The sequence below is a fragment of the Balaenoptera musculus genome, chromosome 1 (assembly GCF_009873245.2).
Source record: "Balaenoptera musculus isolate JJ_BM4_2016_0621 chromosome 1, mBalMus1.pri.v3, whole genome shotgun sequence".
Classification (NCBI taxonomy): Eukaryota; Metazoa; Chordata; class Mammalia; order Artiodactyla; family Balaenopteridae; genus Balaenoptera; species Balaenoptera musculus.
The window spans coordinates 108,537,903-108,554,312 of NC_045785.1; the positions used below are offsets into that span (position 1 = coordinate 108,537,903).

At 46.0% G+C, this 16,410-nt stretch overlaps 2 protein-coding genes across 9 annotated transcripts; both read left to right on the plus strand.

Annotated features, from left to right (window-relative positions):
• The first annotated feature begins 37 nt into the window (after positions 1-37).
• On the plus strand, positions 38-8,001 carry C1H1orf54 (chromosome 1 C1orf54 homolog). 5 transcript variants are annotated; one of them, XM_036836118.1, is made up of 7 exons: positions 38-103; positions 2,296-2,361; positions 3,554-3,637; positions 4,416-4,474; positions 4,892-5,002; positions 7,112-7,210; positions 7,898-7,981. In XM_036836118.1, the coding sequence occupies exons 2-6, from the start codon at positions 2,316-2,318 to the stop codon at positions 7,205-7,207; spliced, it is 396 nt and encodes a 131-aa protein (XP_036692013.1). In that variant the 5' UTR covers positions 38-103; positions 2,296-2,315; the 3' UTR covers positions 7,208-7,210; positions 7,898-7,981. The 5 variants fall into 5 exon arrangements, with proteins under 5 accessions (XP_036692013.1, XP_036691990.1, XP_036692024.1 ...); XM_036836095.1 differs by having other exon boundaries at positions 7,109-7,210; positions 7,898-7,976; XM_036836109.1 differs by having other exon boundaries at positions 93-111; positions 7,109-7,210; positions 7,898-7,976.
• A 2,091-nt stretch (positions 8,002-10,092) lies between these two features.
• On the plus strand, positions 10,093-14,723 carry CIART (circadian associated repressor of transcription). Of its 4 annotated transcripts, none has more exons than XM_036836034.1 (6): positions 10,093-10,164; positions 10,727-11,143; positions 11,311-11,386; positions 11,618-11,696; positions 11,811-11,913; positions 14,056-14,723. In XM_036836034.1, the coding sequence occupies exons 2-6, from the start codon at positions 10,739-10,741 to the stop codon at positions 14,581-14,583; spliced, it is 1,191 nt and encodes a 396-aa protein (XP_036691929.1). In that variant the 5' UTR covers positions 10,093-10,164; positions 10,727-10,738; the 3' UTR covers positions 14,584-14,723. The 4 variants fall into 4 exon arrangements, with proteins under 4 accessions (XP_036691929.1, XP_036691947.1, XP_036691920.1 ...); XM_036836052.1 differs by having other exon boundaries at positions 10,122-10,357; XM_036836025.1 differs by lacking the exon at positions 10,093-10,164 and adding an exon at positions 10,174-10,462.
• Positions 14,724-16,410: the final 1,687 nt, after the last annotated feature.

The window sequence follows — 16,410 nt, forward strand, 5'->3', positions numbered from 1 at the left end:
GAGCTGCGGAGGAGGGGGCGTGGCTTCACGACGTGCTGGGAGTTGTAGTCCTGCCCTCCTCCTGGACCTCGGCCCTGGGAGTGGCTCCAGCCGGTTAAACCAGGTTCCTGGGTTCGGTTCGACCTTGGTCGCTGTTCCCTTTCGTTATTTTATGGGGCAGGGTGGTAGCAATCCTACGCTTCTTGAAGAGCTGCAGAGGGGGGAAGATCCTGTTGGAACCTAAAGGACAAATACAAAGAAAGTACAGGATAGAGGGTGCAGGGAGATAGGGACGGGTATTGTTCTTACTTGAATGAGAGGAAATGAGCTAGAGCTACTGCCTAAGAGATGAAGGTTGCACTTAAAAGTAGGAGCTCTTTGAACAGGCTACTATAGGAAGCATGCAATACAGTGTATCGCTAATGAAGCCTTCATCCGTAATGACAGGAGAATCAGAGCGAAGTAAAAGGAGCCTGGAGAGCAATGTTAGGAGGGTTAGAGGGGATTATGAGTTAAAATCGAGAGTTAAAGTTGTTTGTAAAAAGCAATTAGAGCTATGGAGTTGGAAAATGACACCCCCCCACCCCCACCCCGCCAAGTTACTCAGTTCCTTTTATGTCATACTTCCTCCATTTATTTTCTGAAAATGAACCTCAGTGGTGTCTTTTCCTCAGGCTGGGGGGAAGGGTAGGCGCAGGGGATGCATATTAGAGCGAAAGAAAGTTAAAGTATGAGAAGAGGGTATTGTATCCTCATTTGGATGCAGGTGGGGTTAGTCCTTAGGGAGGATGTTTAGGAAAAAGAGTACCAGGATGGGAAAGTGAGGGAAACTGGAATATTGTTCTTGAGAGAGTAATCAAAGTACCCAAAAAAACTATAGAAATTCTTCAGAGAGAACCAGGCTTACTTTCCTTCCTGGAAATGATTTATGTCAATGCATAGATGTACATCCACATAAGAATTTTACATTTTTTCCCAGAAAATTCTGGAAAGGAGCTGAAGGAATAGATTAGATAGATGTACGTGAGAAGTCACCATGCAAATCCTCCCCCAATAAGGTTAAGAGGGTGGGAACATCCTGGCCAGTGCTCAAGACTCTATTGTCTTGCTTCTGAGCATAGCAAACCAGAAGAGATAGGGATAAGACAACTCTTCTCATCTCTCCTTTGAGCTGTTACCACAGCATTTGCTGACTTAATAACGGGAATCAAACCTATCTTGTTCATTGGTAGTTCCACAGAGACTTGCATAGTGTCTGACTCATAGTAGATGTTGAATGGATGTTTATTAACTCCCTTAAAAAAAAATACCTACATTCTTTTCTTATTCCCTTGCCTCTGAACCCTGAATTGCCTATCAGACTAGGCCTAGCACACTGTGCCTAGCACATACGTTATGTTTGATGTTTCTAAATTGAATTGAATGAAAATGGGAAATATAAAAGCAGAGAGAAAGATAAGATGAACTCCACCCCTGTAGGCTAGAATGAAGGGAACATACAAAGTGACTGAAAGTGGGAGAAGGGGTGTCGCATATACAGCAGGGAAAGAGACTACCTGCTTCCTCCCTTTTCCTATCCTGTGTGCAGAAAGTTGAGAAGGAGGTGAGGTGAGATCAGTACTTAGCAGAGAGGAAGTAACTAGTCTTGACTGAAAGTTGTTTTTTTTTTTTGAAATCAGAAACAATGCAGCAGGTGCTTGGAGAGTCAGACAATGATGTTGATGTTGTTCCCATACTTCGTAGTCCGAGACACGCAGAGAAGGGAGACTATTTTCAGTCTAGGAAAAATGCTCATCCCTTCCTCAGAATAATTTGACTGTGAAGAAAGAGATTGTGATGAAGCCTCGGAGAGAAGGGCAGTTCTGGATAGTGATAGTAAGTCAGGGACAGCGAGAGGGAGGGTGAGCTTTTTGTGAGGACTGGGAACAAGGAAGCAAAGTAGGGGAGAGGGGAAACTCCTTGGTAGGCTGGGGTTTTTGTTGTTGTTTGGTTTGGGTTTCTTTGGGTTTTTCGTGGGTTTGTTTGTTTGTTTTGTTTTTCTGGAAGTGGCAGCAGGAGGCCTGAATGGATCTAGTCTAGAACCAGAGGGTCTCAATGAACATGTTTCCGTCAAAGTTCACTTTGCCTCTCTTGATCTGGGCAGCTGTGGCTGAGGACCGCACTGGTAGTAACTGATGGCCCAGTCAGTCAGCAAGTGGGCGGGGAATTCCCCCCCCTGGGAGAAGGGTTGCTGCAGCTCCTTCCCTGCTTTGGAGGAGGGCAGAAGGCGGGGTAAGTTTGGTGGGAAACGCTGTAATTTCCTTTTTTACTTTCAAGGCACTAGTGCAGAATCCAGAATGGATGTCCTCTTTGTAGCCATCCTTGCTGTGCCACTCATCCTGGGTAAGTACACGTCTCTCCGTGAGCTTTTGAGCCAGGTCTTCTACCATAAATGGGGTGGGAGAAAAGAAAATGAGGAGAGGGCGAGAGGTGCAGTTCAAAAGGAGTGATAACACTTTCTCAACTGTGTTAGATGTCAGGGGCAGAGGGGGAACCTGGAAATTAGGGCCAGGAAAAGGGGAGGAGAGCATAGTCCTGTCAAAGAAGAGACAGCTGACGGGGATGGAGCCCCAGCCATGGGGAGGTCCTAACAAGAGTGAACTCAGCTCGCCATCACCACAGAGTTGAACAAGATGAGAAGGACTAAAGTGAGAGTGGAGAGAGGTGGACTCTTTGAAGGTGGGGCAGTCTGAAACTAGCGAGGGAAGCCAGGGTATCTTCTTTCCCAGCGAGTTGGAGAAAAGCTTTGTATTAGTAAAGACACAGAAGGGGTGGCCTTTAGGATAGTGAGTACTGTCTGCCTTCAGGGACAAGGTCCCAAAAGTAGCTTGGCTCCTTCCCTCCTTTGTTCCCAGTCTGCCAGGTGCTCTCATTGTTTCCCTTTCCTCCAGACTCTGTGTCATTGCTTGGGGTTAAGAGAGAGCATTCAAGGAGCTTAGGGAAATATTTAGCAGGAGGCCTAGAATTCCTGACCCAATCAAGTCCAAGCCACATATTTTTAATCCTGGAAAGGAAGAAAAACTAATGCAGATGGATCATTTAGTCCAGCTGACTCATTTTAAGAGAGCGGATGTTAACTGGCTTGTTCAGAGATATTCTACTAGTTAGCATTGAAACTGGAACTAAAGTCCAAGTCCAAGAGGCTGTGTGTGTGTGTTAGTTGTGGGAGCCACTGCTAAGAGAACATCTCTCACAAATAAAGTAGGTCTAGAGCATACTGAGGAGTGGATTTGGAGGTCTTAATTTCTGGTGTCTCTCTGCTTCCTACCTTTTTAAGGCTTAGTTTGGGTTATAGTATGTGAAGGGACCCATTTTCTCTTCTGGGAGTTCCCGGATTGAAAGGGCACAGTGTAACAGGTCTCAGCAGAGTTATGGAGCCCAGAAGACTGAGAAAGGTTTAGAGGTGCAGAGGCAGGGAGATAGTAGAGGGGAGGCAGAAGGAAAGGAAACTGATAGAGCTGAGGTCAACGTCAGGTGTCCTTCTATTGCTAAGGAGTTCCAGATGCCCCCTGACCTCTAGTCCTTGTCCCCCTAGGACAAGAATATGAGGATGAAGAAGGACTGGAAGAGGATGACTATTATCAGGTGGTCTATTATTACACAGTCACCCCCAACTATGGTGAGTATGTATAAGGTTCTGACCCTTCGCAGGATGGAGAGAGGTTTGGGAGTGCTCACTTCTGACACTTTGACTTTTCCTTTACAATGGTATAACTAGGTCAGAGAGAAATGTGGCTATGAGCAAAAACTATCAAGCTCATGATGTCATGTCTCAAACTAGTGATTTTCAATCCTTTAGGAATTGATTGAAACAACTTGAAAATTTTCAAATTTGTACATGATTTTAGACACCAGATTGAAAATATAAATGCATACACATTCACAAACATTTTTTTTTAAATGGTATAGTGGTATAGACAGTTCAGCAATTTCTTTTTTTTTTTTTAAGTTTTGGGTTTATTTATTTGTTTATTTATTTATTTATGGCTGTGTTGGGTCTTCATTTCTGTGCGAGGGCTTTCTCTAGTTGCGGCAAGTGGGGGCCACTCTTCATCGCGGTGCGCGGGCCTCATTATCGCGGCCTCTCTTGTTGCAGAGCACAGGCTCCAGACGCGCAGGCTCAGTAATTGTGGCTCATGGGCCTAGTTGCTCCGTGGCATGTGGAATCCTCCCAGACCAGGGCTCGAACCCGTGTCCCCTGCATTGGCAGGCAGATTCTCAACCACTGCGCCACCAGGGAAGCCCCCACAAACATTTTAACATCAAAAGTTCATTAGAATTATACCAGTAAATTTTACAACTTGAGCAAATTGAAGTATTCTGAACAATTTCTTCCTCTTCTCATTTCCAGATCTAGTGCTACCTTTGTTACTACTGATTTTTTTTCTCCTCCCCAGATGACTTTGGTGCAAACTTCACTGTTGATTACTCTATGTTTGAGTCAGAGAACAGGCTGGTGAGTGATATCTACATGACCCTCTAGGAGGATCAGGATAGGTAACAGTTAAAAAGAAACTGGGCATTGTTGAAATGTAAATGATGAACAGGAATAAAAATTAGTTAAGTGAAGTGAAACTAGGTAGTGAGCCCAAAACAAATTTGTCAACCAAAGCTGGGGGTGAAGCCAGAATGCAGTAGGTTTGCTAAGACACTGAAAGGGAGGAACAATCCTTGAGTCAAGGGAATTGGTGAATGGGATGGGTACATAATCCATGCAAACATGAAGTAGGGAAGATCCCTGAGTTTAAGTCTTGGGGGATGGGGAGGGGGGAGAAGAGGTGGTGAAGGAGAAAAGAACTCTAAATAGAAAATCTATGAGGATGTTGAATGGAGGCAGTGATAACTCTGTGTTTCCTAATCCTACTGAGGGCAGAACAAGTTGGATAAGGAGGTAATGGAAGCAGTAGAGACTACCATTAGTCGTGAAACAGACCCTGCAGACCATCAGAAGCCTGTAACAGAGAAACCAGTGACAGTGGAACCAGTGAGTGGATTGGGGATAAGGGGGGAGGGAGACAGACAGCCCTTACCCTGGATAGAGCCCAGGGCTGGTGACGTGCAGCAGAGGGAGGCTTTGGTGGATGGGGGAACCAAATAACTAGTACTACAATGCAGGTGTTCATCTCAGCTTGGCCATCATTTCTTTCACTGAGATTTAACACTAACCCTGTATACAGAACACTGGGAAGATTTGGTGCAGTTAAATTTCAGTTGAATAGTATTTAATGTGTAAGTAACCTGCCTAAAGCTGCTGATGATGCTGATGATGCTGGAAAAGAAATCTGTGATGTTGTTATTGTCCTCAGAGTATTCATAAAACTCAAGTTTACACTTATGAAACATTTAAAACAAAATGAAAAGATTTGTCACAATGTTAAATTGCATATACATTTGACAGCATATGACAAACAAGTGCTTTAGGCTGTGGAAGGAGAGAGATTAGCACAGGCTGAAGTTGTCTGGAAGACTTTTAGGAGGTAATTGTGCTTGAAATACACTTTGAAGAATAGGTGAGCTTTTGATTGGCAGGAAGTTATGAAAGGATGAAAGCAATTAGGGGGAAGAATAGTTATTCCAAGAGTGAAAGAGCTGCATAGACAAGGGGGATAGAACAAGCAGGGTATGTTTAGTGGATGGAGATTGAAGGAGAGGGTATATGGAAAGGAACAGTGGGAAATTAGGAAATGAAATTTACAATGCTCCAAATATTTGCTTGGTAATCTCACATATGGGAAGATAGGGCCAAATTACAGAGTCTGAAGTATCAGGGTAAGGTTCAGACTTATAAGCAATAGGGAGCCTAGTAAGTTCTTCAGTGTGGTAAACACACAATGAAAGTGGTATTTTTGAAAAATGATTTATCTGGTTGTATGAAGGATGCAGTGGAGTGGAGAGAGACTCATGAGGTTTGCATCATTCCAGAAACAATCCATTAAAGGTCTGGACTAGGGAAGTGGCATTTTGAATGGAGAGGAGAAAAATAAGAAACATTTTGAAAAAAATGCCTTGCTCCAGTGATAATTTCGTATGGGCAATAAATGAGGAGAGAGTTAAAATAACTTAAAAGTTTTAAACATGGATATCTGGGAAAATGGTTGACCAAAATGGGAACTGTGGGAGATCAGAGTGATTTAGGAGTGAAGTTACAAATTTGGTATTGGCCAAGCTGAATTTATAGTGACAGCCCTATGAGGGTGTCGTAAAGGTAGCTGAATTAAGTCAGTGCTACAGTTCTAAGTGCAAAGTCACAGTTACAAAAGTAGATGAGCTCATTAGAGCCAGTACACACAGAAGACCAAAAGGCCAATGACTGTGCCGGTAGCTAGTAGAAGAGGAATCAACCAAGGAAATGGAGACAAGCTGATTGGAGAGGTAGGCAGATAGCCAAATTTGTATTATAAAGTCTAGAAGAGAAAGCTTAATACAATCAATCAAAAGCTACCAAGAGGCCAAGGAGAAGGAGGTGATTGATAATCACAGAGAAAGCAGTTTTAATTGGGTGGATGTAGCAAAAGCTAGATTTTGTGGCGTTAGAGCGGCAATACATTGTGAGGAAGTGGAGGGAGAGGATAGACCAACCATCTGAGAAATCTGGTAATGCAAAAAGAGAAGCAACAGCTAGAAAGGGCAACAGGATCAAAGTGCAGTCTGAATATAGTTGAACACAGATGGGAAGAATTAGTAGAAATGGAAAGCTGATGCTTGACAAGGACAGATAAATATTTTAAAGTATATAGTAGGCTCCCTTTAGATTGTAAACTCTGTGAGGACAGAACCACTGTCTTAATTATATTTATATCCCCCCTATGGCACCTAGCGCAGTGACTAGCATAGTGTCATGCACATAGCTTAAAAAACAAAACAAAAAACATCTCATTGAATTGAGTCAGGTCTCCCTGGTATGGTCAATGGCTGAAAGGCACAGAGGAAAGGACTTCTTATAGTGATGGGGAGGAGGACTGGATCTTTCTCTAAGCTCAGAGGAAAGAAGACAGAGATTGGTGTAAAGAGATGGTTATCCTTCCAGAGTGGGAGGTGGGCAGTAGGAAGGATGACACTAGCCTACTATGAGGGGATGTCTGTATTTTAGCAGAGTCCAGATCTGAACAATGCTGTATCCAGTCTGCAGAGTCCTGGTGCACTCCTCCTGTCCTGGGCCCTCGTTCAGGGGGGGATGTATTTCATGTAGAAGGTGAGAGTGCAGCCACTGGCCTTGGGGGAGTCTGTGAAGCAATTTTACCAGTATCTCTGGCTAGTGTTTCCAGCCTGGTCAATTCTCTCTCAGCTGCTTAAAGAGGGATCACATATAGAAAAATCTTATCTAACTTTAAGGAGGTTTAGGAGATGTTGAGGCAAAGGCCTTTGTAATAAGAGTCATTACTTTTTCTGAACTGGGAGGATTTCAGGACCTCCTAGAGCAGAAGCAGGTGGAATGGAGAAGAAACTTCTCCAGGTTTCCAGTCTGCCTCGAGGAATCAAAGCTGGTTCCAGCTGGCCTGGTTTAAGGCTCTTCACGTGATAGAGGGCAAAATGGGAGGGGCCCTACAACCTGGCAGAGTCAAGAGGCAGAAGTGGGGGTGGTTCCCTAGTGTAGGGGAGAGATGGTGGAAAGGGGGAAGGAAGAGAAACCTGTATTATAGGGAAGGAATTTAAGTTGGTAATCTAAATAACTATGGGCATGAAGGGGTTTAGCAGAAGGAAGGAGTGAAGAGGGGAGGGGGACACATCTAGTGGATGTCATGGGGAAATCTAGCTCAAAATAAGAAATCTGGGGGGTTTCCATAGAGGTGGGAGGGGCTTCCTGAGTCCCCTGACCTTGTTTTTTTGTTTTTTTGTTTTTCCCTTTCTTCGTTTTTTTTTTTTTTTTTTTTTTTTTTAGGAGAGGGAAGGCTGCTACGACTCATTGGATGGGGATTTGGGAAGAGGAGAGTGGAAGATTAAATAAATAAATGAAGTAATCTGGTTACTCTCTACTCCTTTATGAGGGTCAGTTCTAAAGCTGCAACACTGAAGAGAGCACCAGGATATAGGTGTGGGAAGGGTAGATTAGAAAGGGAGTTAGGCGACAGTAGAGTTAGAGGGAATTATTAGGGCTGTGAAAAAATAAACCCTGAAATTTTGGGAATAATGGAGAAAAACACCCACAAACAACAGGTTTATTCACAGCCTATAATTCCCTCTAATTCTACTGTTTTGCTTTATCATATATGGTGTTGAGACAGTATGTTTGCAGAAAGAAAGTTGAAGTGGAACCCTTTTTTCCTTTTTATAAAATAAGCACATTGTTAAACATACGTAAAATATCAAAACTACTTAGAATAGATTTTTAAAATTCACACCCTCCTCCACTTATCTCCCCACCGCAGCTCCTAACTATGTACCCTTTTCAGTTAGTAATTAAGGCATTCGGGGACACACTGTTTTTTTCTTCTTATAAATTTATTTATTTATTTTTGGCTGCATTGGGTCTTTGTTGCTGCCCGCGGGCTTTCTCTAGTTGCGGCGAGAGGGGGCTACTCTTGGTTGCGGTGCGCGGGCTTCTCGTAGCAGTGGCTTCTCTTGTTGTGGAGCACGGGCTCTAGACGCGTGGGCTTCAGTAGTTGTGGCTTGCGGGCTTTAGAGTGCAGGCTCAATAATTGTGGCACATGGGCTTAGTTGCTCCGCGGCACGTGGGATCTTCCTCGACCAGGGCTCTAACCTGTGTCCCCTGCATCGGCAGGCGGATTCTTAACCACTGAGTCACCAGGGAAGCCGAGGGACAAACTTTAAAAAGAAAAAATTTTTTTTCCTTTTATCCTTCGACCCTAATCAGAACTGGGCTGCCCCCTTGCGGTCTCTTGGATGTTTTAGCTTCAATTAGCCCACAGTCCCTGGGTCCTGTCCCCTTCTCTCCACTGTGCTCTCAATACTGCAAGGGGGAGTTCCCCGGTGGCTTAGTGGTTAGCACTCCGGGCTTTCGCTGCGGTCACCTGGATTCAATTCCTGGTTGGGGAACTGAGATCCCGCAAGCCTCCCGGCACAGCAAAAGAAAACAAACAAACAAAACAAAACAAAGCACTGCAAGGGCCAGTGAATAGTAAACTCCGGACTTGCCACCCTCCGTCCTTCAAATCTTCTCCAGAGGACAAATGAAGAAACTGAAGCTGGACAAGTACATAATCTAGGAGATCAGAGACCTACCCACTCTCCTTCTCTTGTGCTAAGAAACACAGAACTAAGGGTACAGGGCTCGGGGAACCAGGGTAGAAAAGTCAGGAACAACCCAGCGGGGCTTTGACCTCTGGAGTCGTGGCGGGCTGGCATCTGAGCTGGTAACGTGCGTGGCGGGTTACATAAGGAAAGGGCTGGTGGAGCCGCCCCAGCGGGAGCCGGGGAGAGGACGCGGTGTTCTCGGCAGCAATCCCCACCCTCCTCACCCAGCAGGGCAGGAGGCACCCAACTTGAAAGAGAAGGAGGAGGAGGGGAGGGTGAAACAGAGACGGGGCAGTCACGAGAGCTGGGCCGCCGAGAGGGGGAGAGTATACATAGTGGCACACATCCATTCTCTCACACACGTTGCAGACGCAAGTCGCTGATCGTTTCCATGTGCTGCACTCGTGAGCGGAGGCGCTGAAAGAGGGGGCAGAGGGGTCGGTTCCCAAGGAAGAGCCAACAGTCCCACATCTCAAGGCTCACCCCTTGGGTCACACAACCAGTCTGCACACTCCAGCTGCGCGGCTCCGGCACACCACCATCCTATTTAAAGCCACAGGCTCCGCCCTTTTCCTCCCCTCCCTTCTTTTCCACTCTTTTTCCATCCTCCTCCTTCTCTCATCACCGGGTCCTCCTCGCTAGCCGCATGTAGGGGCGGAGCACGGAATGCTTACCTTCCAACCAATCGTCACCTGACTGCATCTTTATTGGCCGAGCCCCTGTATGCTGTAACAAATGGAATGTGAACTTCAGTAACGAGAGTCACGTGCCACCGGCTAGACAACCAATGAGGGTGCGAGGTCTGTGTACGCCGGGGGAAGGCACGTGCGGAGCTGCACGTGTCTGGGAGGGGGAAGGGGCGGGACCCAGTGGGAGGGAGGCGGAGGTGGGTAGCCCTGACCCGAGAGTCGGAGTAGGAGCTGGAGACAGCCTGGGCTGAGCCGACCGACACAGGTGAGGAGACTCAGGTCAGGGAGCGATCCGCGCAGGAGGATCAGACCCGGTGGGAGTGGGCTTAGGGACTCAACGCGGATATTGGTATTGCGAGGGATCGCATCACGTGGCAGGCGCGACTGGAGATGGTCCGGCGCAGGGATCCTGGTCAGAAAGATTGGCAAGAGGAGGGAGGTTGCTGCCGGGTCCCTAGGTGGGTTCGGGTGCCGCAGATTTCCGGCTTGCCGGTGGCGTGATCTCAGGTAGGGAGGCTCGCTGCGGGGTCAGGATGAGACCAGAAGAGGCGAACCGGGGAAAGGTGTCAAATCATTATATTTACTCTGAACTGAGGGAAAAGAGTCTGTGTCAGGCTAAGAGCTGCTCTGCGGAGGCCAGAGAGGCAATCCAGGTTCTTAATGGAGGAGGGGAGGCGGGGAAGATGACTTTTTTTATTGTCCCTGAGACAGGTAATATTGGGGAGGGAGAGAAGAGATATTATGATCGCAGACAGTACACCCTAGTCTCCCAGTCCATTTCCTAATACTCAGATTCTGGTTTCAAACTCCCTCGCTTTGCTCTTCAGTTGCAGGTCCCGATGTTTGGGCACTCCGGGAGCTGCTCTCCAGCCCCTGCTTCTGAACCTATGGATTCTCCATCTAGCGTTTCTTCCTACTCTCTTTATTCCTCTTTTTCCACCTCCCCAGTGAACAGTGACTCTGGCTTCCCCTCCGATAGTGAGAGGGAGGACAAGTGGGCCCATGGCCCCAGGCCAGACACTGTTGGTCAGAGGGGAGGTTCTCGGCCCAGCCCTGGTCCTATCCGCTGCAGGCAACGACCCAAGGTTTCCAGTAAGCAACCTACAGCATCTCACTCGGAACAGCGGGGCTTGGCTTCTTCTATGTCAGGATCTGGGGTCAAAAGATCAAGAGGTGGTGAATTGGAGACCGGTCTAAACATCCAGGGTTGTACCACAGAAGGAGACCTGCTGTTTGCTCAGAAGGTAAGAGAAAGCTGGGGAAAGGAGATGCGACCAAGTGGCTTAGCACCCAGTTGGTTGGTAAGGACCCCATGAGGATAGTATTGGCTCTCAGATTGGGAGATGGAAGAATAAGTACTGGTGTGGGCAGTTCTTGGTCTTCTCATACCCTTTGTCCTGTTTTTCTACAGTGTAAAGAGCTCCGAGGATTCATACCCCCTCTCACAGACCTACTGAATGGACTGAAGATGGGTCGATTTGAGAGAGGTAGTTATCTGATTACTTGTATTCATTTGAGCTACATTCATCTCTCTGTCTCTCAAAATATGTTTTGAATGTGTATTTCTCTTAAGTCTTTGTTTGGGGCCTGGATGATTCCCTTTTTCTCCTGTGACAATTTCTTTAGGTGAATCCATTTTAAGCCCTTCTGTCTTTCCTTTACCTGATTAAATTCTTGAATCTCAATCCTTGATCTCTCTTTCTCTTTCCTGACCCCAGGATTGAGCAGTTTCCAGCAGAGCGTGGCAATGGACAGGATCCAGCGCATAGTAGGTGTTTTGCAGAAGCCACAGATGGGGTAATTGATTCTTGATTCTTGATTCTTTCCTCAGTACTTCATAAAAAAGGAGCTATCTCCAATCCTGTCCTGTTGCTTTTTTCACACCTAATGGCTTTTTTTTCCCCCCCACAGAGAGCGTTATCTAGGAACCCTGCTACAGGTAGAAGGAATGTTAAAGACTTGGTTTCCTCATATAGCTGCCCAGAAGTCATCATTGCGTAGTCAGCTGACCAAGGTGAGAACTTATAAACCTGAGGAAAAGGTGGGGAAATAACCAAAGAAATGAAGTGGACACGCAGAAATGGGCTCCCTCTTCCATTTTCTTTTGGATCTTTTCATCTTTTCAACAAGTTTTCTTTTCAGGGAAGGGAATGCCTAAACTTCCTTCATTGTCTTGATTTCTAGGTGTTTTGGGGTTCTATTTTGTTTTGATCATTTCAAGGAACTCCATGGAATTTAGCCCTGTTCCTCATGTTGTAGCTTATCTGCTTTCTGCATAGATACAGAATGCTTTTTACCTGGACAAATGAATCATGCAGGAAGATTCCTCAGCTTCTCTCTGCAAATCTTTTCTCTTCTGCTGCCCCTAAACCCCTTTTCCTCTCCCTCTTTTTACTCCTTCCCAAGTACCCTTGTATTCCTCTGGAAGCATGGGTTTTGAGGACTGGTCACAAGAAGTACATCACTGGGAGGGGTGAAGGCACCCATGGGGCACCCATAAGGAGAGTGTTGCAAAGATTCTTTTTTTTTTTATTCTTTTTTATTTATTTTTGGCTGCGTTGGGTCTTCGTTGCTGCGCGCGGGCTTTCTCTAGTTGCGGTGAGCGGATGCCAGTCTTCGTTGTGGTGCGCGGGCTTCTCACTGCGGTGGCTTCTCTTGTTGTGGAGCACGGGCTCTAGGCGCACAGGCTTCAGTTGTTGTGGTATGCGGACTCAGTAGTTGTGGTGCACGGGCTTAGTTGCTCCGCTGCATGTGGGATCTTCCTGGACCCATGTCCCCTGCCTTGGAAGGCGGATTCTTAACCACTGCACCACCAGGGAAGTCCCTGAAAAGATTCTTAGATCTAGTGTGGAATGACCTATTTTCTGTGCCTTCAAATAATAGAGTATGTAGGGGGCACTCAAATGAGAGGGAGAGGAAAGTCTCCTGTAGCTAATGGACAGTCCTTGTTTTCAACTGCTGTGGGAATAATTGATTTAAAAATAAGCAGGAGGGGACTTCCCTGGTGGCACAGTGGTTAAGAATCTGCCTGCTAACGCAGGGGACATGGGTTCAAGCCGTGGTCTGGGAAGATCCCACATTCCACAGAGCAACTAAGCCCGTGCGCCACAACTACTGAGCCTGCGCTCTAGAGCCCGTGAGCCACAACTACTGAGCCCACGTGCCACAACTACTGAAGCCTGCGTGCCTGGAGCCTGTGCTCCTCAACAAGAGAAACCACTGCAATGAGAAACCCGTGCACCGCAACGAAGAGTAGCCCCCGCTCACCACAACTAGAGAAAGCCCACGCAGCAACGAAGACCCAACGCAGCCAAAAATAAACAAATAAATAAATTTTTAAAAAAAGCAGGAGGGGGACTTCCCTGGTGGTGCAGTGGTTAAGAATCTGCCTGCCAATGCAGGGGGCACGGGTTCGAGCCCTGGTCCGGGAAGATCCCACATGCCACAGAGCCACTAAGCCCGTGTGCCACAACTACTGAGTCTGCGCTCTAGAGCCCGTGAACCACAACTACTTACTGAGCCTAAGTGCCACAACTACTGAAGCCCGCGCGCCTAGAGCCCATGCTCCACAACAAGAGAAGCCACCGCAATGAGAAGCCCGTGCACCACAACAAAGAGTAGCCCCCGCTCGCCGCAACTAGAGAAAGCCCGCGCGCAGCAACGAAGACCCAAGGCAGCCAAAAAAATAAATAAATGAAATAAATTTATTTTAAAAATTAAAATATAAATACATAAACATAAGCAGGAGGATCTTGCCTGCATATTAATCTACACTTCTTAAGGAACTCAACATAGGAAATTAGAACTTAAAATACAGAAGTTGGGAAATGATGATTCCAGTTAAAAATAGACTTTTTAGAAAGAAGTTCTAAAATAAATCAGTTTATAAATAGTGAGAATCTATGGGACTGTTTGTTTTATTTTGTATACATGTGCCTATATAGTGTGTGGTACAAGAATTTGTTAAATAAATGAAAGTACAGTTTGGTTACTAAAACTTTTACTTAATCATGGCCTGACAGGAAATTATGTATTGCATAAAACAAGGTATGTTAGCATTACAGAGTTCCCAAGGAAAGCAAATGTTTAAGCAACCAGGTGGAGTTAATCTGAAAGCTTTCTCACATAATTTTTTCTCTTTTCTCCCCCTCCCTAGCATTCTCCAGGCCACCACAGTTATCCAGCTGCTTCCTCTCCTGCACTTTCTGTGGAAAAGATGGACCAGACACAGCTAGGACAGCTAATATTGAAACCAAAGCAGCCTTGGCACCTCACTGAATGGCCAGCTATGAACCTCACTTGGATCCACACTACTCCAATTTGCAATCCCCCTCTCAGTTCCCCAGGTACCATCTCCTTTAGCCATGGTCCTTTAGGCACTGGAACCAGCATTGGTGTCATCCTTTTCCTCCAGCATGGAGTACGGCCCTTCACCCACTCAGCCCCAACCACTCCAGTTCCATCTACTACTACAGCATCTCCTGTCATCCCTGGTGATCCTAAGATACTCTCTGGAGAGGGGCCTTGTTGCCACAATTTGCCAGTAACTCTGCCATCAGACTGGAGCTGTACCCCATCCCCTCCTGGTGTACCCACCATGACCAGAGAGATGACCGTGGGAGACCTAGAACAGATGAGAAGCCACCCTTCTGTTGCTCCTGATGTCCCTCCTCTCAATCCCTAATGCAGGACTTGAGACTGTAGTTTCTAATTTGTGTAAATATATGTCTCTATATATACTTTTTTAACTGTTAATGTGTGAATTTGTGTTGAGGGAAGAGAAATCCTTTCTGATTAAATAAATTTTATACCTAAACAGTTTGCTGACTGGGGGAAATTGAAACCTTCTGCCTCGAATTCCAATATTTATCCTCTGAGCTGCAGGAAAGGGATGGGAATGTTTGTGAACCCGAGCTCCACCAAATTAGAAGTCTGGATGGGACAATATACGTCCTGCGGGAAAGGAAAAGGGACTCTCTGCTGCTATCTTCCTAGGGAACACCCTTGGGACAGTTACAGCGTTCAGAGTTGGGTTGTTTTTTCATTCAGGCTCAGAGACTAGTACCTTTCTGTTTGTGTCTCTCACTCTTGTAACCTTCCAGCTGGCCCAGACTAGCAGGTTCTACTGCTCTGGGGTAGCTCTTTGCTTTGTTGGGAGCTGTTGATGCTTGTGGCTAAATGCATATGTAATCTACTGCTGCCAGAGGAGGGACACAAAAGCCCGAACAGCCACTGTGGTTGCCAGTTTTGAAGAGGAAGCAGTGCCCCAGAACTGTCAGAATGGGAAGTCCCCTCAGATGCTGGGCCTCCTTATTCAAAAAACTGCAGCTGCTAAATGTATGCTACCCAGTGTCATCAAAGGGCAAAACTGAAGTCTGTGAATTTACCTGCATCTACCCTTCTCCATGTATTACTCTTTCTGATTTGTCACAGTTTCCATCAAAACCATGTCCTCTCCCAGCCTTGGCAGTGTTTCAGACTACTTAGTCATTTTAGTTATTGCATATTGGCTACTTAGCATATTCCTCATAGCTGGTTATACATCTTTCACCTGTTTCTCAAGTCCTCTGTTCTCAGTGAATTATTGTCTCATTTTATTTCAGACAACATGCCCTCCCCCTAAGGCAAACTTCTCCAGTTGTGCTTTTGATTACCTTGCACCTCTGGAACTTTTGCTAAGTCACTTATGCCCTCTTTACCTTGTAACTTCCATTTGTTACTGAATTATTTATTCTTTCGTTCTCCTACAAGTAATAATTATTCCTCCCACAAGTATGATCAGGTACCCCCTTCTTGAAAATATCTCTCGAGGGACTTCCCTGGTGGCACAGTGGTTAAGAATCCGCCTGCCAATACAGGGGTCATGGGTTCGATCCCTGGTCCAGGAAGATCCCATATGCCATGGAGCAACTAAGCCCATGCGCCACAACTACTGAGCCTGTGCTCTAGAGTCTGTGAGCCACAACTACTGAAGCCCACACTCCTAGAGCCCGTGCTCTGCAATAAGAAAAGCCACCGCAATGAGAAGCCTGCACACCAAAACGAAGAGTAGCCCCTGCTCGCCGCAACTAGAGAAAGCCCGCGTGCAGCAATGAAGACCCAACGTAGCCAAAAATAAATAAATAAATAAATTTAAAAATAATTTAAAAAAAAAGAAAATATCTCTTGAGCCCAATTGCCCTCTTTCTCATCTTTTCTCTATAATTCTTGACAGAGTAGTCTAGGGACTTCCCTGGCAGTCCAGTGGTTAAGACTCTGTGCTTCCACTGTAGTGGGCATGGCTTTGATCCCTGGTCGGGGAACTAAGATCCCCCATGCCGTGCAGTGCAGCCAAAAAGTTAAAAAACAAAAACAAACAACCCCCCCCCAAAAAAGAGTAGTCTAATCATACTCTTTCTGACTCCTTTCCACCACTCAGTCCTTAAATTCTTGCAGCCTAGCGTCCACTGCTATCACTCTACTGCACCTTCTTAAGTCACTAAGAAGATCTTATAGAATTAAAGTATTATAA

What these genes read in the sequence shown, in the direction of transcription:
- CIART (XM_036836025.1), top strand. Translation starts at nt 10,433, where the DNA reads ATGAGACCAGAAGAGGCGAACCGGGGAAAG. An exon ending in ACCTGCTGTTTGCTCAGAAG is followed by an intron (nt 11,144 to 11,310) that starts GTAAGAGAAAGC and finishes GTTTTTCTACAG; the next exon opens with TGTAAAGAGCTCCGAGGATT. An exon ending in TTGCAGAAGCCACAGATGGG is followed by an intron (nt 11,697 to 11,810) that starts GTAATTGATTCT and finishes TCCCCCCCACAG; the next exon opens with AGAGCGTTATCTAGGAACCC.
- C1H1orf54 (XM_036836095.1), top strand. Translation starts at nt 2,316, where the DNA reads ATGGATGTCCTCTTTGTAGCCATCCTTGCTGTGCCACTCATCCTGG. An exon ending in TGCTGTGCCACTCATCCTGG is followed by an intron (nt 2,362 to 3,553) that starts GTAAGTACACGT and finishes TTGTCCCCCTAG; the next exon opens with GACAAGAATATGAGGATGAA. An exon ending in TTGAGTCAGAGAACAGGCTG is followed by an intron (nt 4,475 to 4,891) that starts GTGAGTGATATC and finishes TACTGAGGGCAG; the next exon opens with AACAAGTTGGATAAGGAGGT.